The 23,631-nt window shown below is 40.0% G+C and overlaps 2 protein-coding genes, 1 long non-coding RNA gene and 6 other non-coding genes across 11 annotated transcripts; all 9 read left to right on the forward strand.

Annotated features, from left to right (window-relative positions):
* The first annotated feature begins 693 nt into the window (after window positions 1–693).
* Window positions 694–6,650, forward strand: b3gat3 (beta-1,3-glucuronyltransferase 3 (glucuronosyltransferase I)). 2 transcript variants are annotated; one of them, XM_042401547.1, is made up of 9 exons: window positions 694–882; window positions 1,230–1,337; window positions 1,669–1,849; window positions 1,951–2,134; window positions 2,236–2,397; window positions 2,540–2,626; window positions 2,978–3,181; window positions 3,465–3,557; window positions 6,433–6,650. In XM_042401547.1, the coding sequence occupies exons 2-9, from the start codon at window positions 1,244–1,246 to the stop codon at window positions 6,433–6,435; spliced, it is 1,008 nt and encodes a 335-aa protein (XP_042257481.1). In that variant the 5' UTR covers window positions 694–882; window positions 1,230–1,243; the 3' UTR covers window positions 6,436–6,650. The 2 variants fall into 2 exon arrangements, with proteins under 2 accessions (XP_042257481.1, XP_042257479.1); XM_042401545.1 differs by lacking the exon at window positions 6,433–6,650 and having other exon boundaries at window positions 3,465–5,284.
* Window positions 6,651–11,133: 4,483 nt separating this feature from the next.
* On the forward strand, window positions 11,134–15,605 carry sb:cb1058 (uncharacterized protein LOC394209 homolog). The gene is made up of 2 exons (XM_042401548.1): window positions 11,134–11,828; window positions 14,090–15,605. Exons 1-2 carry the CDS (start codon window positions 11,136–11,138, stop codon window positions 14,216–14,218), a joined length of 822 nt encoding a protein of 273 aa, XP_042257482.1. The 5' UTR covers window positions 11,134–11,135; the 3' UTR covers window positions 14,219–15,605.
* Window positions 15,606–18,061: 2,456 nt separating this feature from the next.
* Window positions 18,062–23,631, forward strand: LOC121889529. 2 transcript variants are annotated; one of them, XR_006093552.1, is made up of 15 exons: window positions 18,062–18,103; window positions 18,677–18,713; window positions 18,965–18,998; window positions 19,442–19,485; window positions 19,665–19,721; window positions 19,911–19,966; window positions 20,332–20,378; window positions 20,574–20,622; window positions 20,827–20,892; window positions 21,283–21,326; window positions 21,664–21,719; window positions 21,901–21,956; window positions 23,009–23,068; window positions 23,282–23,342; window positions 23,517–23,631. It is a non-coding gene; the product is annotated as an uncharacterized LOC121889529 (long non-coding RNA). The 2 variants fall into 2 exon arrangements; XR_006093553.1 differs by lacking the exon at window positions 23,282–23,342.
* On the forward strand, window positions 20,425–20,489 carry LOC121890163. Its single transcript, XR_006093713.1, has one exon. It is a non-coding gene; the product is annotated as a small nucleolar RNA SNORD29 (small nucleolar RNA).
* Window positions 20,682–20,751, forward strand: LOC121890165. Its single transcript, XR_006093715.1, has one exon. It is a non-coding gene; the product is annotated as a small nucleolar RNA SNORD30 (small nucleolar RNA).
* LOC121890174 lies at window positions 20,959–21,084 on the forward strand. Its single transcript, XR_006093724.1, has one exon. It is a non-coding gene; the product is annotated as a small nucleolar RNA SNORD22 (small nucleolar RNA).
* Window positions 21,762–21,834, forward strand: LOC121890167. The gene has a single exon (XR_006093717.1). It is a non-coding gene; the product is annotated as a small nucleolar RNA SNORD31 (small nucleolar RNA).
* Window positions 23,143–23,214, forward strand: LOC121890171. The gene has a single exon (XR_006093721.1). It is a non-coding gene; the product is annotated as a small nucleolar RNA SNORD31 (small nucleolar RNA).
* LOC121890169 lies at window positions 23,376–23,448 on the forward strand. Its single transcript, XR_006093719.1, has one exon. It is a non-coding gene; the product is annotated as a small nucleolar RNA SNORD31 (small nucleolar RNA).

Genomic DNA, 23,631 nt, shown 5'->3' on the forward strand with positions numbered 1-23,631 from the left:
TAGTAATGTAAGTCCAAATTATGATATTAAGTCAATAGTTTGACTTATTAAGTAAAAAGTATGTTATTGTACGTCAAAATTATGAGTTAGGAAAGAGATAGTGATAGTTTTGACTTACTATCTTATAAATCTGATTTATCATGAGTGAATGAATGATTTTTTTATTCAGGTGTCCTACCATCTCATGGCTCATCCCTCATGGGATTGTAAGACACCTTTTATCAAGCATCCATGTTTATAAGACAACAGCTTCCAGCTGTGCTGCTGGTCACAAATTAATCAAAAGGAGTCACATCAAATCCACAACACCAACAGAAAAAAACCCAAACAAACAAAAAACAAACCCAAAATATAACAAAGAAAAATAGTAATAACAATGAGCAACATCCAAAATAATCATCCATCTCTTACAGATACAAGGTTTTCTTCCTGAACACCCATGCATCAATAAGTTGCCAATTTAAAAGTCTCTTCTTCAACAACCATTTCAGTCTTGTGAGAAGTGTTAAACTTTTCATCTATTTATTCTTTTTTTGGTGGAAATTGATGTATGTCTTCATATGTTATACTGAAGGGCACCATTAACATCTTCCCATTTATTTTTCTACCGGAAAAAGGCATTATTATAATCAAATATGTGTTGCATCCATGCGGAACTATTTGTGTGCTTGCATGTTTTGAGGGGTCTCCTTAGTGTGTTGCGCTAAAACCGGAAGTTGTTGGTGCATTGCTGCAAAGAAAAAAAAATGCCCAAGCTAAGCTGAATGAATGGATGTTTTGATGCACTGAGGTGTCTTTTTCTCACATTAATCCAAGATGACATAAAGGTTTAAGCTCATAACTGTCTGTAGCGCTTCTGTCTTCCGCCATTTCCCGCCTTTGGTGAGTGTTTCAATATGAAAGTTATTTACTGTTAAATCATAGCTTAGCTGACACTGACTTACCCTCCAGTTACATGTATTTTCATATTAGCCGACCTTCTCAGCGATAGCGCACACTAACCCATCTTTAGCTTCTACGTTTCTGCTTTTAGCCTCGAAGAAATTAGCATAATTTTCCTGAATGGCAAAGTTATTCAGCTAAACGTTGAGATACTGAAATTTGGCACATTTTAACACATTTAAACAGTTTTAGGTGTTTAGGTTAGCATGTCCGAGACACAAATAAACAATTAAAGTAAAATAAGTCAAAAATGCTTTGTATCTAGTAACATTTAGTCACCCTTTCAGCTGGTCTGGGTACCATGGCAACCAGGATGAAGCTGAAGCTGAAGACTGTGTTTGTGCTCTACTTCATGGTCTCCCTCCTGGGCCTCGTCTATGCACTGATGCAGCTTGGTAAGTGGACAAGACCTGATCCATTAGCAGTGGAGGAAAAACATGTTCATCAATGCATCAATTCTGTCTGAATGTGGAGAAGTGAAGTAATGTGGGTAAAATTCTAGTCACTGTGGTACAAATCAAATCAGGGCCGAACATCTCACGGCACACTCCACTCCTCTACAACAGTACAGATAGATGGATAGTTTGACATATAATAAAGGAAGCATACAGTTAAAAATGAAAGGATAAAAACAACTTGTTTCCAATCAGACACAGCAGATTAAAAAACTTCAAATTCTTTGCTTTTGTACATAAAACCGTCTGTTTTGTTCCTAATGTTATGCAGGTCAGCGCTGCGACTGCACAGAGCACGACATACCTAAAGACCGTACCATATCTCGGCTGAGGGGGGAGTTGCACCGTCTTCAGGAGCAGATGAGGAAGTCGGAGGCGACCAAACAGCCCCAGAAACAGCCAGCCAAGCCCACCCTTCCCACCATCTTTGTCATCACCCCGACATACGCAAGGTAGCCTGACGGGCAGATTTCCTTGCTACGTTTTCTGCTCACTACCCTCCATTTCATTTTCACACCCAAACACACTGTCACTGTGTTTTCTGTCTGTCCAGGCTGGTGCAGAAGGCTGAGCTGACTCGTCTGTCTCAGACCTTCCTCCATGTTCCTCAGCTTCACTGGATCGTGGTGGAGGACTCTCCGCACAAGACTCCTCTGGTGACCGACCTCCTGGTCAAGAGCGGCTTGACCTACACACACCTACACATGCCCACCGCCAAGGACCGCAAACTGCAGGAGGTGGGTGGAGACAGGACAGCATCGCACATTTAAACATTCTCCTCATTTAATTATGAACAGTTTTAACAATTATCAGTCTGAATTCTTTTTCTCCACACCAGGGTGACCCCAGCTGGCTGAAGCCTCGCGGAGTCGAGCAGAGGAACGAGGGTCTCCGGTGGCTCAGAGAAGACAGAAGGGCTCAGCAGGGAGGATACAACCAGCAGGGAGTGGTTTACTTCGCTGATGATGATAACACGTACAGCCTGCAGATATTTGAGGAGGTGTTTATTTTTAGGATTTCTCAGCAGGAACTAGTTTAGGTTGTCACTGATGTCTGCAAAGTCTACAGCTGAGGACGCGTGTGAGGGTTAAATGTGCCGTGACTGGAAAAGGAAAACAAATGTTCCTCTTGTCTCGTGTCAGATGAGGAGTACCCAGCGAGTGTCGGTTTGGCCGGTGGGGCTGGTTGGAGGGATGAAGTATGAGAGGCCTGTGGTGGAAGGAGGAAAGGTAGGTGTTGTTATGACAGTTGTGGAACTAATGACGCTGTAATCAAATCTCATGACTTGTGTTAGTTAGTTTTCATCTGACTTTGGATTAAAAACACATGCTCTGTTTAATTATCTCTCCTTCCATCCAGCTGTTCTGTGGTAACTTTCTTTGTCTGCATTGTTTTGTCCTGCACATGCACACTTATAAATAGCTGATTAGAAACCTGGTTGCATGTATACTGTACATGGCCAAGAAATCTGTGTTCTCCAGGAGAAATCTAGCATGCCTCTTAATACGTCATCAGAAACACTGAAAGCAGATTATCACCAACCAGAGTATTTTATTTGTATTTTTGATGATTGTTCTCAGGTGATTCGCTTTCATACTGGCTGGCGTCCCAGTCGCCCCTTCCCCATGGACATGGCCGGCTTTGCTGTGTCCCTCAAACTGGTCCTGGCCAATCCAGAGGCTTGTTTCGATGGAGATGCACCAATGGGTTTCTTGGAAAGCAGCTTCCTTCAGGGATTGGTTACCATGGATGAACTGGAGCCCAAAGCGGACAACTGCTCTAAAGTACGAGTGTATATGTGTGTGTGTGTGTGTGTGTGTGTGTGTGTGTGTGTGTGTGAGAGTGAGAGACAGTAAAACTTGTAAATCATCAAAAAGGAAAGCTGGGAAAGTCCAAAATGTATGAAATACTGAATATATTTATAATATGGTCTTTGTAGACTAGTTACATGTATTATAGAAACTGGAAAGAGGTTTTTCAGAGGTTAATTGGGACATGTGTGATTTTAGGCACAATTTTGTATTTGATTTTATATCCATTCATTTTGCGTGTGTGTGTGATTTGTAGGTCCTTGTGTGGCACACACGGACAGAGAAACCCAAGATGAAGAGAGAGGAGGCTCTGCAGGCTCAGGGACTGGGTTCAGACCCGGCTGTGGAGGTCTGAGGAACACTAACACACACAAACACACGCATACACACACACACACACACACACACACACACACAGCCTACTCTGCTGTTTAATGCTGCATATGTTACTGCGTTGTAAATACTGTAAAAAAAAAAAAAAAGAAGAAGAAGAAAATATTGGTTAGAGGTGACATTTAAATTTACCTGGTTTTGACTGTCTGTTTTTTTTTGTGTGTGTCGGGTAAAATGTAATGTGAGTGTGTGTGTGTGTGTGTATTGAGTGAGTGTGTGTGTTGTTGCAACTGTGCTGACTGTACGTTAGTGTATATATCAGTCTCCTTAGGTCTCTCTTAGTTTTAGTGAGTTAGTTAATTCGTCTTTGTCCAGCAGTGAAGAGGATGAGGAATCTGGAGTTGAAATAATCACCAGATGGGGGCGCCAGTCTTATATTTTGCAGAGCCATGCTGTCACACAACCGGTCCACTTTTGATTATAGCTGGATTATTATGTATCATTGGTAGAGTTTTACATGTTTACTTGTGCTCAGTGGAAATCCTACGGTGTCACTCATTCTTGATAGCAGTTAGATGTTTTTTTTATGGTGAACTACACCAGGTCTGGCTCAGCTTCCTGTTTCTGTCCCCTGTGATGGTTCCTGTACCTTCATCAGTGCAGCCACCAACATCTTGACCAATTTTTGACTGAGATACAACAACGGAGCACTTTATTCATGCATGGCTTCTGTTTTTGCGTGATTAGTCCCTATAAATCTGTATTTTCAGCCATATAGATACTTAGAATTTTTTTTTTTAAACACACGCCAAAAACGACATCATCATCATACGCATGATAATAATCCTTCTGCAACACGTGTAATCACAATGTGGTAATTTGCTGTCAAGATAATAGTATTGTAGAGCAAAGATAGTGCCAATTTTTTGACAGTAAACATTATCCATTACATAAACAGCAGCTACAAAATGCATCAAACTGGGGAAAAAATCCAACTAAATAGTCGTTGCCTTGTCTTTATCTCACTCTCATACACTTGTGTTACAGGCACAACTGGTGCAACTTAGCAACACCGTCCTGCAACACAAACATAACAAATACAGATATGCGGAGGCTCCACACCCTGTGTAGTCGTAGAGATAGAGCTCAGAGCGCAAAATGCTGGTTAAAGCACGACACTAGTTCCAACTAGCATTTTTATATGTATATTTTTAGTGATGCTTTTTAGAAATCATAAGGTTTGTGGTATCCATTTAGAAGCCACAAATAAGAGAACAGCACTACTGAATATAAATTCCTTATGCAATAACAGAATACAAAACACGCCGTCCGTGTTACATCTCCACACTTTGATAGTCAGAATAACACTTCAATTTGCCTTTAACAGGCAGGAAATCCCTGGTACTTTACAGTAGCTGTATTTCACAACTATCTTTGACCAAAAAAAAAGCTTCAAATATAAAATGAACTACTCGAGCTGTGCTTGATTATCTGCCACAACATCCTCAGAGGTTGGATGAATGAAGAGCAAAATAACCCAAAAGCTCAAAAAGTGCTTTTTGGCTACTGTTGTATGATACTGTAAAAAACAGCTAGTGCCTGCTTATGTGTAATTAGTGCCTGTAAGTCAGTTCTCTACTGGTGTATAATGTATTTATTACTGTAATCAATTGTTCCTTACATTGTACAATGTGATAATGTTTGTCCCTGGCCTTGACAATAAACCTAGATCATGTAAAACAAGTTTTGTTATTGTTTCTTGCTCTTTTTAAATTTCAGTGATACTTGTTTGTCAGTAATTGTCTTTAACTCCTCAAGTGTTTCCTGGCAAAATCATTAATAATTACTATAATGCAGTAATACAGCAGCTACTCAGACAGTTACATTGGGGCGACTGTGGCTCAGGAGGTAGATCAGGAGGTGGTCGCCCACCAATCAGAGGGTCGGTGGTTCGATTTCCAACTCCTCCTGCCTGCATGTCGAAGTGTCCTTGGACAAGATACTGAACCCCAGTTGCTCCTGATGGCTGTGCCAGCACCTTTCATAGCATCATTGTGTGAGTGTGTGCGTGAATGTGAATGAGCAGCAGAAACATTGTAAAGCACTTTGGATAAAAGTAATATATAAATGCAGCCATTTAAACATTTGGCACTCATTCAACTTTGAATGTTTCTATAAGTATGAGCTCATCACACCCCCAAACTAAAATACCTTTTATGGTTCCTGTGAAAGATTAAATCCAATAATGAGAGTTCTTACTGATGCAAAATAAGAGGCATTGTGAAGCTTCCTCAGAATCACTTTCCTTGAGTTTCACCTTTGTTACAGTCTTATTAAAGTGTCAGTCCACCCAAATTAAGTAGTATCTTGTCATGCAGCCAGTTTTAGTTTGACTTGTCCAGATTTATCCAGAGATATCAGCCTCTTGGACTTCATCCAGGTGTATGAAATTTTATTTGAAAAACAAAACAAAACAACAAATTGGGTAAATGGGCCACTCTTCGGACCATCTCAGACTGGGAAGTTGCAAGTTACAAGAGTAGCAGGGTGTTTGTCGCTTTTTTCTCATGTGACACAGTTAGGATTTGTTAAAACGTTGCTGACTCAGCCAAGAACTTGAATGTCTGTCTGGATTGTGCACTGAATGTGCTTTATTGAAACCCAGCCAACAGCACGTCTGTTCTCTGTCTGTATATGTCAGGTAATATATTTCAGTAGCCTGAGGCAGCTCTGACTTAACAGTGTCACACTGTCATGTGTCTCTTCAGTTCAGTTTTTGGCTTCTCTCTCTTTACTTTCTTTACCTGATTTTTTTCTGTAATCACCACATCACAGTCAGCACTAATCATCCAGCTGCAGCGCTCAAACCCTAACTTGTTTCTGTGTGACAGTGACCATGGCAACCTGCTCCCAGCGTCCTCTACCGTCATCGATGATTACCCATGTCTCAACACAGCTGAGGTTTCTACAGGCCTGTGTGATTGACAGCTGTTACGCCCTCTCCAGATGAAAGTCGCCCACTCGGTGACTATACATGGAGCCTTAGGGAGGTGTGAGCCTACCTCAACACACAATACACTTTGATGAAGGTGCACTGGGAGGTGAGTAAGAGGAGATGAAGTCAGAGTCAGACCAACACTATGTTTAATCCACGATGATTCATCCACAGACACATATACAAGTGCATTTGCGTACACACCTGTAGACTACTTTTGACACTAGAAAGTAGTTTTATTACTGTCTGTAACCTTTAAATTATCAACTACACTGTCATGCTTTCTCAAATTATTACACTTCATGTAATGTGTATGTTTGACTGTGTGTGTGTGTGTTTTTTTTTTCTTTCCCCAATCATGTGTGGTCACAGTTGCACAGTATGCATGTGTGAGCATGTACATGAAGGCGTGTGGGTACTGTACATTCTGACGCTGACCTTACAACAACAGGCATGGAGATAATTAGCCAACACACACATACATACACACTAAAACACACACTGCTCCCACTCCCAGTCCCACCCAGACACGGTGTTTACTAACCAAATAGCAAGATAACATTCAGTGACACCATGCTAAATCATTTTATCTATATGTATGCATACTTTCCATTAGCTTACACCACCCTAAGAGTAGTGTTTTGGACACATTAGTGGATATATTTATTCTTCTTCCAGTGGCAGCCATTTTGAACTTGGGCCATAGTACACTTCAAAGCAAAGCAAAACACTTACAGATGTTATTTGGACATGAATTATAATGAATAATTTAATGTTTTAAAATAATAGTTTAAAAAGGGAGGGTAAAGTATAAAGATTTATTCATGGGGACGTGCAAATAAAGAATTTTTATGCCTTTTATGCATGGTTTTATGGATGTTTTATAGTTGTTAATGAGTTACTAACGTGAGAAGGCCTTTTAATGTCATCCAAAAGTCATTAAATGTCGTCTGACCAGACAATTTGACAATGTATGGTACTCAATTTTGTTTTGTTAAGTCAGGAACATTCATTAAATTAGCTCACTTTCATGTTCTTCTAACAAAACCTATGATCTTACTCATCTGCCTTGAACTGACAAAAAAATGTTTTGAGGTTGAGGCAATTTTATTTGATCCTGACTGATATATCGGAGGGTTGGTGTGGGGTTATCACAGATATATATATATATACATATATATTGGTGTGTATGATGACTAGAACCAAGAGTTTTGAGGCTGGTATCAATATATGAGAGTTTAAAAAGTCTTAACTATGTATGTGCTGCTATTTGTGTTATAACATAGACATTTCTGATTTGACAACCGTGGCAAAAATGTACTGGGAGGGACATTTAACTGTCACAAATTAAACTTGTGAGTGCTTTTTGATGGACAAGTCAAGTTATGTAATGATGACACTGAATGGTGACTGACTGAATGACGTGGCCGACAGGACGACCCAACAGTAATGTATCTTGTAAAAAAAAAGGAATATCAGGTGATATACTGTATTGTTATCAGATATTTATTGGTTTGTAGAGCTACAGGTAGGAAACTAATTAAAGGGTTGTCATAAATGTAAAACATCTGAACACAAGAGACAATTTTAGGAAGAAATGACAAACATATTCTCAACTTGTTTTAATGAATTTTCATCATTCACTTGTGTTATGAAGTGTGTCAGAAGTTTGTATATTGAAGGTGGTTGGATGCTCAGCCTGTGAGGTGAAAGTTGAACTGAAAGTCACATCTCTGCCCTGCAGGTTTATCTATTATGACAGCTGAGGACATTCATGGTTAATAAATGACAGGCTCTGATACCAGAATAGGATGTTTGCTTCTGGTGGTTTGTGAGCTGAAATGTTGCCTGTGTGTGTGTGTGTGTGTGTGCAGGCATGTGTATCTCATGTTTGTGTTACAAATTTTCAATCAGAACTTGATCTCTAATTCAATAGAAAGAGGAGGTGTGTGTGTGTGTAAGTAGAAAGAGTCCAGACATAAAGAGAGAGTCCTTCACGGTGAGAGTGCTTTACTGCATGTGTGTGTGTGGTTTTTTTTTTTTTTTTGGTGTGTGATTTGGTGACGACAGAACAGCAGGTTCGGGCAGGGTTGGCATGCGTGACGTTGTGTGTGAGGGGAGTATCCTGAGCTCCTGGCTCTCAGTCATTCACTCAGGCTCTCTCACACACACACACACACACACACTAACACAGAGGAGATATTGCTCACCGGTGCTGACACACACACACACACACAGAGGGAAAAGAGACAACAGCAAGAGATCAGGTAAGACTTGCAACTCCTTCTTTTCAACATTTTGTCTTGTGTTGAAAGAACTGCTTAATGCTACATTATGACATACTTTTACATTTAAATATGATGTGTCTTTAAGATACTTTAAAATTGAAATCAACATTCACTTAACAGCTCTCTTTCTTCTATTTCCATTACATGACATTAAATTAAATTGATCTGATTTTCCGAGCATTAACCTGCTTGCTGCTCTATTACTCATTTTGTTTGTTTTCTCTGCATTGTCAACATTTTGTCATTGAATTTTAAAAGCAGGTCTGCAGCTCTCTCCTTTTGTCTTTGTGTTTCCTTTTCACATTCACACTCACCTTCGTTTTTTTCTTCTCCTCCTGTTCAGTAATCTATCTTTACTTTGTAATCTGAGCTATTGACGGAGTATGCAGATTGTGTGAAGTGTTACCTACACCTGGCATATCTGTGCCTGCTTCACACATATCTCACAGAGAGAGTTTATCACTGGACACAAAGCAGGGATCTTAATCACTAAGGCTCACCTTACTTTAAGGCATATTTGGGAGTAAAACTAAATGTATCCTGGTATGTCTGTCTCCCTTAAAAAGGAGTTTGGCACTATGGGAAACATGCTTAGTGTTGGTATATTAACTTATGATGTTTTGGTCTAAATGACCTTCATCAGGTATATAACAAATTAAGTAAAGATGGCATTCTTCTTAAAGGAGTAGTGAGACAGTCACTGAAAGTCACCACTCCTTGCAAAGAAATAGTCTGACTCATTTCCCCCCCAACCCATCCAGAAAAAAAACCTACAACCTGTTGCATTTGCACTTTAGTGTCTGTATAAATTAAACAATGTATATACTGTAGCACATTAATTAGTGAGCTTTTGAGGTGCTGTTTAGCAAATTTTGCATCTTTGGACAACTTGGCTACCTGTTTCCTCCTATTTACATCCTTTATGCTAAGCTAAGCTAATCAGCTGCTGGCTATAGCTTCATATTATCAGACACATACAGTATAAGAGTGGTATCAATCTTCTCATCTAACCTTCAGCAAGAGGGTGAAAAAATAATTCACAAAATGTCAAACCATTTCTTGCAGCGTGAACTGTTGAGTCCTTGTCTTTGCAAAAGATGCTGTAGGTTTTCTTTCCTATAAATGGAAAACCGTAGGGTGACGATAAATAAGTAACTATAATAAGCAACTATAATTGTGAATCTTTTCAGTTGATTATCGTCAAATGTAGATACTGACAGGAAGAATCAGAAGTGTAATCCGTTAGAGCAGTATTTGTGCAGGAATGTAGGGTTGGTGAGTGAAAAGGTTTAAAGGGTCATTATCATTGAATCACTTCTGCACTTCTCTCTTTAGGTCAAAACCATAAAGTATGTTTCATTTCTTGTGACAACCAAATCAGTGATGTCACATCAGGTGACAAACACCTGTTGTGACATCATTGACACCCCTGTTTTTTAGTCTACACCAACTTTTGAGTTTGGCTTCTTTTCATATCTGTTAAAATAGGTGAATTTGGTACAGTACCCTTTTAACATAATTGAGAACGGGACAACAGTTAGGCTGACATTGACATTGATAGTTGATCAATATGATGTAATTGATTTTGGCTGCCGTTCAGCCTCCAACTGGCTAAATCAGTGTCAAAGTCTGACTCTGTGTTTGCATGTGTGTGTTTGTCTTCAGTTGTAAGAACATTGTGTCTCAAGTTTTGACATCCAGTTATCATCACAACCCTGATAACACTGACTCTGACCTCCAGCCTCAATAACACACACACACACACACACACACACACACACACACACACACACACTAGTGGTGCAAAACTGCAAAAGCCGATAGTTATTTTGCTTCATGAGCGTCTTGTGACAGATTGCAAGGCAGATACTGTATGTAGCTCAGAGCACAGAGCATACCATTCACAGCAGCATCTACACAAAACATCTACACATACTTTAAACATGCAGACACACACACATAGCCATGACATTGACATTAGATTTGGAAATATCTGCCATCTGTGGTCATTTTATGGCCTTCTCTCCACTTTTATCTCTTTTTTATTGTCTGTCACCTTTCCTGAACTTTGACTAATATGAAATTTGGCAGTGGCTATGAAATGATTAAGACTGTGTGTGTGTGAAACAGGGAGACCCAGAGAGTGTAGTTGAGGGTAGGATTATATACCGGCTTTAAACTAATCTCTCTTGCTCCTTCTCTTTCAGAAGTAACAAAAAAAGCCAGCGAGAAGAAAACGTGTGTGTGTGAGGGAGCAACAGAGGGCACAAGAGGTGAAAGAGAAACAAGAAGAGACAAAAAAAGAGAGAAGATGACAATTGGCAAGAGCTCCAGGAAAAGCTCAGTGCGGAGCTCCATCCGGGCCCCAAAGTTTCTGGACAAATCCAGCGGCTTCTATGGTCGTCTTGATGAGCCTGAGACCACCGGAGAAGGGGAGGAGGTGGGCGGGATTGAAGTGGAGGAAAGGTGGGATGGGATGGATGATGGCAGCAGAGAGGGGGTAGTTGTAAGCAGCTCGAGCCCAAGTATGGTGCACATTCCTGGGGCAGATGAAAGGGAAGAAGCCGAGGCATTCGACTTAAATGAAGGGATGATGGAAGACGACGGCGAGAGTCTCCTGCGCAGGAAACCTAGCCGCCGCAGCAGCAGGTGGAGAAGAAGCTCCAGGAGGAAGCAGAAGGAGGAGAGAGCTGAGGATGACACAGCCAGAGATGAGAGGCCCAGCCTGGGCACAGAGAGACTAGATGACAGCCTAGTCCTGGAGGACACCAGGGTGATGATTGAGGTAGAGATGGAGAAACTGAAGATGATGGAGGGAGAAAATGAGAAGGCAGGAAGAGGGAAGGAGCCTGCGCTCGTTCACTTTCCGGTTCGAGAGGAGGCAGACGACCAGGTCCTGATCAGAGACAAGAGGGGGAGAGAGGAGGAGGGGGAGGAGGAGAGGAGGATGAAGAGGGAGCAAGAGGAGGGGATGAAGGTGGTGAAGAGGAAGAATTACCGCAAGGTGAGAGAAGCAGAAACTGACAGAGGCAGATAGACAAAGGAATAGAAAATGAGAGCCTTGTATTGTTTCTGTAATTTTGTTATCAGCATATTGCATAAGAAAACTTTTATTAACTTCTGCTTTCAAAAGCCTCTGTATCTCACATTTAAATAATTTCCATATTCAGATTTCCCTCACCTGGTTAAACTTTAAACCCCTCAAGGTTACATAACAGAGTCCTGAGAGTTTGTGGAACAGAGGGGTAAAGTTCTCCCTCGACATCCTCCACATACTGCACACTGGGGCTATTAATCACCATGGAAACTATCATATCGCCTTAATAATAGACTTCCACCGTGCAGGGTCAAGGTACAGTGGTCATTGGTGCATGTCACCAACACATTAGGTAACCTCACAGGATTTTTCCTTTGCGTCATGTTTAATGACATGAAAACATTAAGCTGTAACAGAGGTTTCACTAACATAAGTGGAACAGCTGTGCAAGTAAACTGGTGTAAGTGTACCGTACTGTATGTACCTTCACCTGAATCACATGTTTCTAAAGATTTTCTGCTTCCATTGAATCGCACATACACATAGGGGACATTCCTGTGCCTCCTATATCATGTGCTTTGATCAGTGGAACGAAGTACGGCAGTGTTGACCTGCCTACTAAACCCACACCATAAACATTCCACTGCTGTTAACCAATCAGCTGCACCCTCGGGCCTCGGAGTCTGACCTGCCGTGAGATTACAAGACAGTCATAGCAAAGAAACTCAGTTTGTCCGCAGAACTTTCGTTTCTGTGTATAAGGGTCAGCAGAATATGTTGAAAAATGAGCGTCTCTGTAGCTGAGAAGTGCTGGTTGTAAATTAATATTTGTGAATGGCACAAAATTACCAGTTACAATAGCAACAGCCTTAGGGTAGTGGTTCCCACCCAGGGGGTCGGAAAACCTCCAAGATAAATGGGAGGGGTTGCAAAAGTATAACCAGGGTGATGGATATTTGTTCTGGGTGGAACTGAAACAATATTTCATGTAAGAGAAATGGGTTATGCTGTATTTTCATCAGTAATTTCCTTGGAAAGAACTATGTAATTAATGGTGTTCAATTGGTACTTGGTCAGTGCACAGCAGGTCAGCTGAACATGCATGTCTACAAGGGAGCATACAACTAACATATATGGGGAGTAGAGTTTCCACTAATGAATAAGTAATAAATAGAAAATTCCTCTAGAGATCAACAGCCACTTATAAACACAACTAACTAAACTCTAACTAAAAGTCTCAGAACTTTGTCTCCATTTCCCCTTTAATCAGTACTAAACTATAACGTTCTTTAAAGGAAACTTCCAAGGAAATTAATAGGAAAATACAGACCCATAAATTAAGTGATAGAAAGGAAGAGAAAGGATCAAAATTATAACAGAAATGTCCCACAATCTCAGCATTTTTGGCCATTAGCCATTTGCCGATAGTGGCTGTAGTCATGGCAATGTCAGTCGGTCAGCTGGTTCACCACTGTGGTCCAGACCTCAACAACTATTGGATGTATTGCAGTTACAAGTGTGTACATCAGTCTTGGTCCCCAGAGGATGATTCTGAATGATTTTGGTGATCTGACGTTTCCATGAGTGCTGCCATGAGGTTGACGTTTGAGGTTTTTAGTGAAACGTCTCAACAACTATTGGATGGATTGCAAGAAGATTGGTAGTAACATTCATCATGTCCCCCTCATGAAGTAATCAACTCACTTAGTTACCCTTCACCTTTCTGTTAGTGCCATCATCAGGTCAACATTTTTATGTGTCCAATACTTTGGTTTATGACAAAATACTCATTATATTCTCATTAGCCTCAGCTGTACTTTGTGTTTAGTCCTAATTAGCAAATTTTAGCATGCTAACATGCTAAACTAAGTCGGTGAACATAAACATTATACCTGCTTAACATCAGCATGTTAGCATTGTCACGGTAAACATATTAGCACCCCGACATTAGCATTTAGCTCAACGCTCTGCCTAAATACAGCCTCACTCAGCTGCTAGCGTAGCCGTAGACGAATTTCTCCTTCGTCAGCAGCAGTACAACACAACATAACCTGCTTTCACCTAATCTATGTGTCTAATATCTCTACAGAACCGTAATGATACTGTGGGATGGATATTTAAATGTGCTCTCATTCGTGATTCATACATAGTAATTATTTTAGGTCAAGCATATGTCTGATAATCTATTTGGCATACTGACCTTTATGTGTTTCTTTTAAACTCATCAGGCCTTGGACAGAGCGTTTCGTCGCGGCTGGGAGGCCTTCATTACCAACCTCTACAGTGTCACCCTCACGCCTGTGACATCATCATCCTCACCATCATCATCTTCACGTTCATCAATGAGGAAAAAGTAGAACTAGAGAGCGACTTGGACAATTACCCCAAACCATTTCTAAATATCTTGTATGCTGAAATCCTGATGCAGTGTTTCGGACAATCTCGCCTGTATGACATTTACCTTCACTGGGGACTTTTACAGTCACATGATGTGTTTCAGTCATGCATAAGGCCTCGGAAACATTTCAAACAAATTATTTATGTTATTTAGAGTTTTAATTACTCAGCATAAAGTTTACTGCCTAGTAATGCAGATTGTTAGTTTGACTGTGGGAGCCGAGCTGTTGATTTTACAGTGAAGTCGATGTGACTGGCTTGAATGGAAAAGTTCTGTCTTTAGGTGACTGAGTTCAGCTGCTTCTGGGTCCCTTATTCTTTGTTGTTAATTTCAGATTTTAGCCAGTGGTGTAAGCAAGTCTTAACATCTTAGCGCCTTACATCATGTCCACTATTAAGAGCTCTGCTTCCTTTGGTTTAGCACTATGAAACTGGTAAAAAGTGTTGATGTGTAACCAAAAAAAAAAGGAACATTTTCAGCGAATCGCAATGACTGATTAGTGGACATGTGTTCTGGAAATATTAACATTTCTGTATGTTAATCATTGCTTTCTGGCAGCTAATCATTAATGAGAAGAGTCTGGGGGACACACAAATCACTTCAGATTTTACCAGTTGTAACCCTTTAAACACGTGGTTTTTCCTATCTGTGTGTGCACAGAAATAATATAGGACAGCTTGTCTGTTTGACTTCCTCATGAGATAAAGTTTATCTCTCACTGTGTGTTCTTATGAAGGTCGATTAACCTGAAGAGACGAGAGACAGGATAGTGTTTGCATGTGAGAGAAAGCAAAACTGAAGAAAATAGTTTATAGTCATAAATCAATGTCAAAAACAAGACCAATTGTATGTCTTTTTATTGTTACAGTTGCATCTGCACATCACACGTGTTTTCATTTGAAAAGAGTACCCCAACCTAAAGGTCAAATAGTATTCAAGAACTATACTATAACAGCAACTGGGGACACATAGACAAAATCTAAATGGTCCAGGAGATTTTCCTATGAATCTATGATTAAACCCCACTGAAATGAAAAATATAATGTTTACAATAAGCCTGCTATAATTTCCTGTTGTCCACTACATATATATATATATATATAAATAAATTTTATATTACCCCAAGTGTGGTTAATATAAATGTGGTAATTTTTATAAGAGTCCTTTTTGTATCCTAATCAAAGCCTCTGAAGTCATGGACCATAACAAGAAGTGCTTGTTATGTGAGAGTAAATAAAGACTGAATATATTTTACCAGTTGTATTTTCATGTTTATGTAGAACTGTCACTATGAATATCAATTGAGCTTTCCATATTTTAATTCGCTCATGTCAGAGTCATTATTATATAGACGATATTCAGAATGAATAAGATTTCATACACAGAATTATATCATTGTAAGAGAACACCATGGCAACTAGTGCCATGAATCAATGAGCAGCGTCAAAAAAGTGACTAATGGTAATATGAGGATTTGACTTTTACCTGCTGAACTCATTAGACTTAATTATCTTTAATTTGTCAACAAAATATCTCAGATAGAAACACTGGATATGTCATGACAAGTTGTATATTTTCATCCTGCTCTTATAGTGTGGTGTATTTACAGATGGTCACTATGGGGACATCAGCAGATAAATCCTCTCACAGCTCCTGTGTCTTTCTTACCCAGACTCTCACAGAAGTTTGTATAGTTAATATGTCATTTCAACCATTTAAAATAAAGCAGATTAAACTTTCTATTCCTATATTTATGGTTTTAAAGGGCCAAAACTCCAACACTATTTGTAGTAAAAGAACAGCTTTATGGTGAGACCAACACATTTCAGCTCGTGATCTCTTTACTCCAAGTGATACTGGAGTTTGACCCTTTAAAATGGACCCTTTGAACTCCCATGTATCTTGGAGGTAGTTGTCCCTGAAATCCCTACTCTGGCTCTACAGGATCAGGGCATAAAAAAAAACAAAAAAATAAAATGAGGTTTAAAATAAGAAATCAGAAGAGGTATGAACATGTTAGACCTAACTGCAATGAAAGATCTGAGTTTGAATTTAAACAATGCATATAGGATAGATAAATAAGATATACATATATGTATAAGTAGCAATAAAATGATCTGAGGTGAGTAGCTCTATCTTGTGTGTATATATATACAATATATTAACATATTTGTATTGATTTTTTTCAAAAAGGATACAGAGAAGAAACACTGCAATGAAAACTGATAAAAAGTGATGTTTTTTTTTTTTTTTAAATCACAAAACCTGGTGGTTCTGGGATGCTGGACCATACTGAACTTGTGTTGTGGACCGAACTCAACAAAATACTTATTGAGAGAGTGCCACATAATCTTGGCTTTACACTTACACTCACACACAACGTCATATTGAAACCACTTTCCATTTACCATTTCTTTGGTAAGGCAGGTCATGGGATATGGTCCAAGCATGGAAAAGTTTGTTATACCAGAGATGCTGCAAACTAGAGGCTATTTGAAAGGCAGGTGGAACTAGATGAACAATGATGGTGGCTGGACAACTGCCTATCAAGTCAGCTGGGCCGAGCATTGTAGCTTAGCTGAAGCAGATATCATGTTTAAAGGTGTTTAAGGGTGCATTAGGTCAGAGAGTGGTGTGGAGAAGTCTCTAATATAGCTAGTAACTATTTATAAAAATAGTGGAACTAGACAAGCAGGGATGGCGACTGGACTACTCAGCAGACCATGGCATTCAGGTGAAACTGTCTATCAAGCCAGTAGGGCCAGAAACTGCAGTTTAGCCTAAACAGATACAGTAAGGCCCTGTTGAGCCACAGAGTATCTTGTCTTTGCTTGGGTACAAGCAGGATGCAAAGGCAGCTTAACCTGTTAAGTGACAGTACTATCCCACCTGTGTGACACTTTAGCCTTGGTGGCATCATTTTAAGGATCACTTACACTCATTTTGACTTTTTGGATATAAAATATAAAGATTTACTCTTTAAATGAGACCAGGGTTATGACTGTAATCAAAAGGGTTGAAGACCAGCCAGTAACCTTCTAATTTTGGGTACATTGCTTTCGGGCTTGTGCACAAAAATTTTGAGAGCTTAAAGGTATGAAATGAAAATTAAACATCATTTAACATTAATACTCTGCTCCCGTAGAAATACTCTCCCAACTTTTTGCACATTTCACTGTGTTTTGATTAGTTTTCTGCCTCCAAAGGAGCATGAAAGAGTATATTTGAGAACCATTGCTGTAAATTGTTCAGCAATCCAGTGTGACAGTTGCTTCTAGATGGTAACCCTATATTTGCGAAACTTTCGCGAGATTTATATGCGTTTTTTCTTCACTGTGCGCGTTGTTTGTCATTATATAAAATAATTATGTTTTATGACGAGACAACGCTGTGGTTAAAGTCTGGGTAAGTTAAGGTACAAAATCGCTTGGAAAGGGCTAAGGAAAGATTATGGTTTAGTAATACCATATTTTAGTGTGTTTGCTGCCACCTCGTGGATATGTAAAGTATTTTAAATAAGGGAAATGATGTAGAAAGTGACAAAGACGTTTTTTTCCAAGTGTCTTCATCGTAGAGGATATTTTTTCCTAGGATGGCGAAGTCCTGACCCACCCCTACTCTGCCTCTGATTGGCTTACTCTAATAAACCTAACCAACCCAACCAACGAAGGTAACCAGTACTAGCCAATCAGAGGCAGAGTAGGGCGGGCTATGACTTCGCCATCCTAGGAAACAAAATTGGCTCATCATAGGAGGGCTTGGCGGCTGGGAGGAGTCCTGCAGGCGGACATAAAGCACAGATGCACCCGCCTTTCCTTCCACTTCCTGCTCTCGTCTGGCTGAGGTAAGGGCGCGAATATTACTCTGCAAATACGTCTCTGTTAACACTCGTTCAGGAACAAACGTTTCCAGTATATTAGATAAAGTAAAGGACCTGAAAAATGCTGCTTTTAATATAAATATACTATACTGCAGTGCAGACTCAGCTGTTTCAACCTGTTGATTTGCTCGAGTGGTGTTTTAGCAGCAACACCGGCCAGCATTAGCTTAAATCCACAACCATCCTGCAGTAACACTGAGTAATTTCATCAGATTGACTTTATACACATGAACGACAACATATTTTCTAAATGTTCCATGTAGTATTTGTTAGAAAAAACAGGCCCAACGTGATTTAATGCCCATTTTTAGAAATGGCCGCTCCTCCTTGTTGGCGGGGCTGCTAGCAGCGTCTCTTAATGATGAAAACTTTCACAGACCTGTACTGAATGACTGTGATTGCACTTTTTTATTCTGATGCGAGACGCTTTCTAAAATAAAGATGCTTTTGAGCGCCTCATGCCGTCCTGAGCACGCTGCATGTTAGCGTCATGTTAGCAGCTGTAGCTAAAATATCTCTGCACACTTTCTCCTCCAGGTGGTGAAGACACATTCAGAGCAGGCCTGCTGCAGAGGTAATTTCTCCTTTATTCTGTTAAACTGGACACGCATTAGTGTTAAAAGCAAATACAATTGATATGATTGGAATAGCATGACACATGACATGAAGTCTCATGCTACAATGATGCTCTCTTTGAACTCTCTCACTGAATCTCTTGAGGAAACTTTATTATTCAAAATACTGAGTAGCATGAAGCTGTTCATTTAGAAGTGTGCACATGAATCTGCCATTTAAACCCACAAAATGCTTATTTTTGCTCTTCAGGTGTCAGCGGAACATAGTGAATCTCAACATAAAGGTAATTAAAAAAAATATTCTGAATATTTTAATTATACCTTTATTAGTTAATTTCAGCTCAGTAACTTTTCTATTGACCAGCCTTTAGTTAATCATACTTTTCATTTATAGTGAATCTCAAAGTGCTACATTAAACAATACTAAATAATTAAGTTATAAAGGCCTTCCTGAACAGAGGTCTTTAACTTCTTTTTTTTTTTTTTTTTTTTTTTTTTTTTTTTTTTTTTTTTGGAGTCTGGGGTCTATTCAAGGCGCTCAGTGCTGCAGTGATGAATCTCTGAACTCTCTCTTACTGAATCAGCCTTTGAAGAAACTTCTTTACCAGATTCTGAGTGGCATACATGGGCTCCAATGAACACTTGAAATTTCCTAAAGTAGTCTTCAGAAATGGTCTCTGACTTAAACTGTTTCCATGGAAACTTGAAGTTTTCTTTTCCTCAACAGATGAGCAGCACTGGTCCAGAAAGCTTAAGGCTCAGCCTTGTAAGGTGAGTAACAAGTACAAAACTGGGGCAAATTCCACAAGGGTCATAACTGATGATCTTTCAAATAGACAAGCATATGCCTGATTCAAGTGATGCTAGCCTTTTAATCTGATCAGCCCTTTAAGATACTGAAGCTCAGTGTAAACTTGGGTTTTTTGACTAACCACTGATCATCTTTGTAGGTCTGTCTGCACGATCTTCTCACTGAACTCACCAAAGCAGCTGAAACATGCACAGAGGTACGTTGGTTTTTTTTTTTTTTTTGAAGACCATATTGTGTACTGGGGCATAAAAATGATGATTACTTTTAATGACAAGCATATGCCTGAATTTACTGATGTCAACCTTTAATCTGATTGCCCTTTGGAGCTTGTATTAAATCTTTAATTCCTAAGCTTTAGATTTACTTATTGCTGTTTCTCTGCTAGGTGGGAGTTTGACTAGAGGTTTGAGGAAGGATGCTGCCTGGTGACCATCTCAACATGTAAGTTTCAATGTGATTTGTTTTTGTGAAAAAACACTTATCAGAAAAACCTTTCCTACCAGGCACCCAAAACACAAAGGTTTTGGCCAAATCAGAATTGGTCAGATTGGCTAAAAAAACAAAAACTAACAACCTAATGCTTCCTTAGGGTTCAATGTATGTTGCAGTTTGTTTCCTGCATTCTTAAAATGAAAAACAAGGTGTTTCTGACTGTTTGAAAGGATGACATGGGGTAATACCCATCAAACAGCTGGACGACTAATGTCACATGGCAGTTTGTCACCAAAGCCCTGATCAAACATTAAAGTCTTAAATGTGCCGCCTGAAGTTATTTCTGCTTTGTATTAAGTTGCGTTTCTTTGCAGGATCTCTTCAGCGGATCCTTGAAGATGAGGACACCATGAGTTTCATGGTAAGATTTTATATTTCTAGATTACATGACGTCACCAGTAATGCAGTTCCAATGATGATGATACTTAGCTCACTTTGAACCAATGTGAAACGACATGAACTTCTGAGAAACTGCATTTTAATTACAGCTTCTGTTCCAGTTTAACTCTAAATTAGCTTTGAATTTGTATTGAGTGAACTTGTGTTCTGTTAACAGATGGTGCAGCGACTGCTTCAGCAACATCACTGAGGTGCTCTAGCTGGAGGTAAGATGTCCCATGACTGTGGAAACATGTTACCAGTAGCCCAAATTCTCAGACCTGCTGAAAATGATGAGATATATTTGGAATCTCGTTCGTCTGAACTGCTGTTGAGAAATGGAATATCTGACATCAGTGAAGGTCAACAATGAAGTAGTGTGCAACGCTGACATTTTGTGCTCAGACCTGACGGTTTCTTGTCTGTCACAGGTACCTGCCTTTGGACATTTGGGAAGATGCTGTGATCCTCTCTTCCTCCGTCGAGTGTCTTCACAGGTGAGTCTGTCTGTTACACAGTAACATCAAGTCCAAATCAATGAAGGCCACGGTCACATCCGGTTTCCTTCATGATGACACCCGCACATGTCTTACGCCTTGTGTCAACGCTAGACCTGAAAAGGTGGACCCACTGGTGTTGCCTTGGCAATAAGGGGAAAACCTGTTGGGGTTACCAACAGTCTGAATGGGAACAAGCTTAAGATGGGTGTGACAACTGACTTTAGATGTAGTTATGAAAGACTTGATGTGGGTGATTACACAGTCCTGGTATTATTAGACTTGTGTGTTTTAGTTACAAATTGCATCAAATTGAATGTAATTAGTGAAATTTTAGCATCTTGGTGAAAAGGATGCACACTAACCTGAACAACTTGTCTGCACCTTTAGGACCAAGCTGCCTGTCAAACTATCCATGAAGCAAGATGATGGAGGTACGTTTTAACCTCAACCACCACAGTCACATGAACACTGTGGAATGCCGAAGGGATGATCTGCCCTAATCAGTTGTCTTACCTTCCTGGTACCAAGCTTTCCAACGTACCCCTCCATCAGACCTCTATTGGCCCGATAAGACACTGAGAACCCTGGTTTGGGCTATGCCAGGTGTAAGGTGATCTTCTGGTTCCCTCAAAGGAGGTTCTGATGGATTGGACTGTTTGTTGCCTGGATGTATGACTGAAAAATTATGCTGATCACATTCCTAAACAGTAATTCTATGTACCAGCAGGCAGGTGTAAAGTGTTCTTCTTTTTGCTCTTAAACTTCTAGGTTGACATCAAGTTTTAGAGGTCGTCTGGATTGTTCAAGCTTGTCCCAGAGTTGAGGTAAGCATCTGTCAGTGCTGTCATGTTTACTGGCCTTTCTTGAGTACAAGTGATGAGTTTCTTTTACCGCCCCAGTCTGAAAATTCATGACTGATTGGTACCCCTCTGATCCAGAGACTTCAAGAAATCACCTCCTTCACTAATCAAACTGGATTGACTAAACCCTTTTCTGTTGTTGCAGGTTTGACGCTGTTGTGGTCCGCAGTGTTTGGAACAGTGCTGAAACGCTTGCAACAGGTAAATGAGCAGGTATAACAATGTTTCTGGGATTGCGGAAATGATGATGTCTTACGTCGAAGTTTTCAGTCAAGGGGTGTTGCCTCATCCCACCCAGTACTCCTCCTGTTGACCCAGTACGGCACTGAGGACCCTGTCTGCTCCAAGCAGGTGTAAGGTGACCTTCTGGAGTTCTGATGGAGTGAGACAGCTGTGGCATGACTGAAGAAAATTCACTGATCACAGATCCCAGAATCAAAATTGTACTCTTACAGCCTGTATATGTCTGTCATATAACCAGAATGTGCAAGGCAGTGTATCTATTACACACTTTTAATCAGGGTGTTAAGATGGTGGTTTGACACTTAAACCCATAGAAATGGGGAAAGGAAAGTCCTTTAACAGTTAAGACATGATCTAACGGGGAATACAGAGGGTGTTATGAATGCATTGTAAAATTTTAGTAGTGTTGGAAACTGCATGTAAAACTTAATATTGCACCATAGGACCTGAATTAGGAAAGCATCATTCAGGTGTTTAACTGAGCAGATAATACAATGTGCCACAAAATTGAAATGCACATGCATCTATAAATCATGAATAAATGAAGTACACCATGTAAAAGATCTGGGTCGCACCAATTGCAGATACAACCTAATGGCACCTTGACAATCAAAGAGCTGTTTAGAACCATTAAAATGGATCAGACAGTCCAACTTTAAGTGGGTGAGATGTTTGAGACACTATGATACACCAAAACATTAGCAACCAAGAGAATGCGTTGTTTTTGTGTTCACAAAGGTGAAATTTAGCAATTTCAGATCTGATAGTAAAAGGTTGTAAGTGGACAAATGCTCGACATAATTTAGACAGAAGACATGAAACAAAGGGAAGGGGGGATGAGCTGACCTGCAGCAAAGATCTTCTGCTGGAACTGAACTGCAGAAGTTGTGGTCATGTGGTATGTGTCTTCACCAGTAGGCTACTGGTGCGCGCCATGCTGAGTATAGTTTTCAGGTCTTCTAGTTGACCTGTCAATGTATCTGGTTCATAACGAGATGTTTTTCTTTCAGGTCTGGCAGCATGAAGTCATCACAGTCTCTTGGTCTTGTGCTCACCGGCAGCCACAGTTGGTAAGTTGTAGTCTTTTGATTTGGAAGATGTTCCAGAATCTGGAAGTGTTGAATCTTCAAGTGTCCAGTCTTAAAGTAGAAGTGATGAGTTTCTTTTACCGCCCCAGTCTGAAGATTCATGACTGATTGGTACCCCTCTGATCATGAGACTGAAAGCTTCAGTGTCTTAGTCGTATTAGTCACACATTTTAAAAGTACATTCTCATGTTTCAGGTTTCTGCCCAAACCAGCTGGATTGTTGCTCCACTGCCTGCTGTTTTGAGGCGTACATATGGTAAGAACTTCATACTTAAATTTTCAAAGCTGATGTAGAAGTGATGAGTTTCTTTTACCGCCCCAGTCTGAAGATTCATGACTGATTGGTACCCCTCTGATCAAAACTACTGTAGTTCTGACAGAGTTCAGATTCTTGCCACCCCTTTAATTTTTTTTTTTTTTCCTCCTGCAGATGCTTGACAGATCTGAGTGCCAACAAGGAAGCTTTATCAACCATCTTGTGCTGCCAACGGCTACAGTTGAAGTTCCTCTAGAGTTCAACATAGCCTTATGAAAACATGTTATTT

The sequence above is a fragment of the Thunnus maccoyii genome, chromosome 22 (genome assembly GCF_910596095.1).
Source record: "Thunnus maccoyii chromosome 22, fThuMac1.1, whole genome shotgun sequence".
Classification (NCBI taxonomy): Eukaryota; Metazoa; Chordata; class Actinopteri; order Scombriformes; family Scombridae; genus Thunnus; species Thunnus maccoyii.

What these genes read in the sequence shown, in the direction of transcription:
- sb:cb1058 (XM_042401548.1), top strand. Translation starts at nt 11,136, where the DNA reads ATGACAATTGGCAAGAGCTCCAGGAAAAGCTCAGTGCGGAGCTCCATC. An exon ending in AGAGGAAGAATTACCGCAAG is followed by an intron (nt 11,829 to 14,089) that starts GTGAGAGAAGCA and finishes TAAACTCATCAG; the next exon opens with GCCTTGGACAGAGCGTTTCG.
- b3gat3 (XM_042401545.1), top strand. Translation starts at nt 1,244, where the DNA reads ATGGCAACCAGGATGAAGCTGAAGCTGAAGACTGTGTTTGTGCTCTAC. An exon ending in CTATGCACTGATGCAGCTTG is followed by an intron (nt 1,338 to 1,668) that starts GTAAGTGGACAA and finishes AATGTTATGCAG; the next exon opens with GTCAGCGCTGCGACTGCACA. An exon ending in AAGCGGACAACTGCTCTAAA is followed by an intron (nt 3,182 to 3,464) that starts GTACGAGTGTAT and finishes TGTGATTTGTAG; the next exon opens with GTCCTTGTGTGGCACACACG.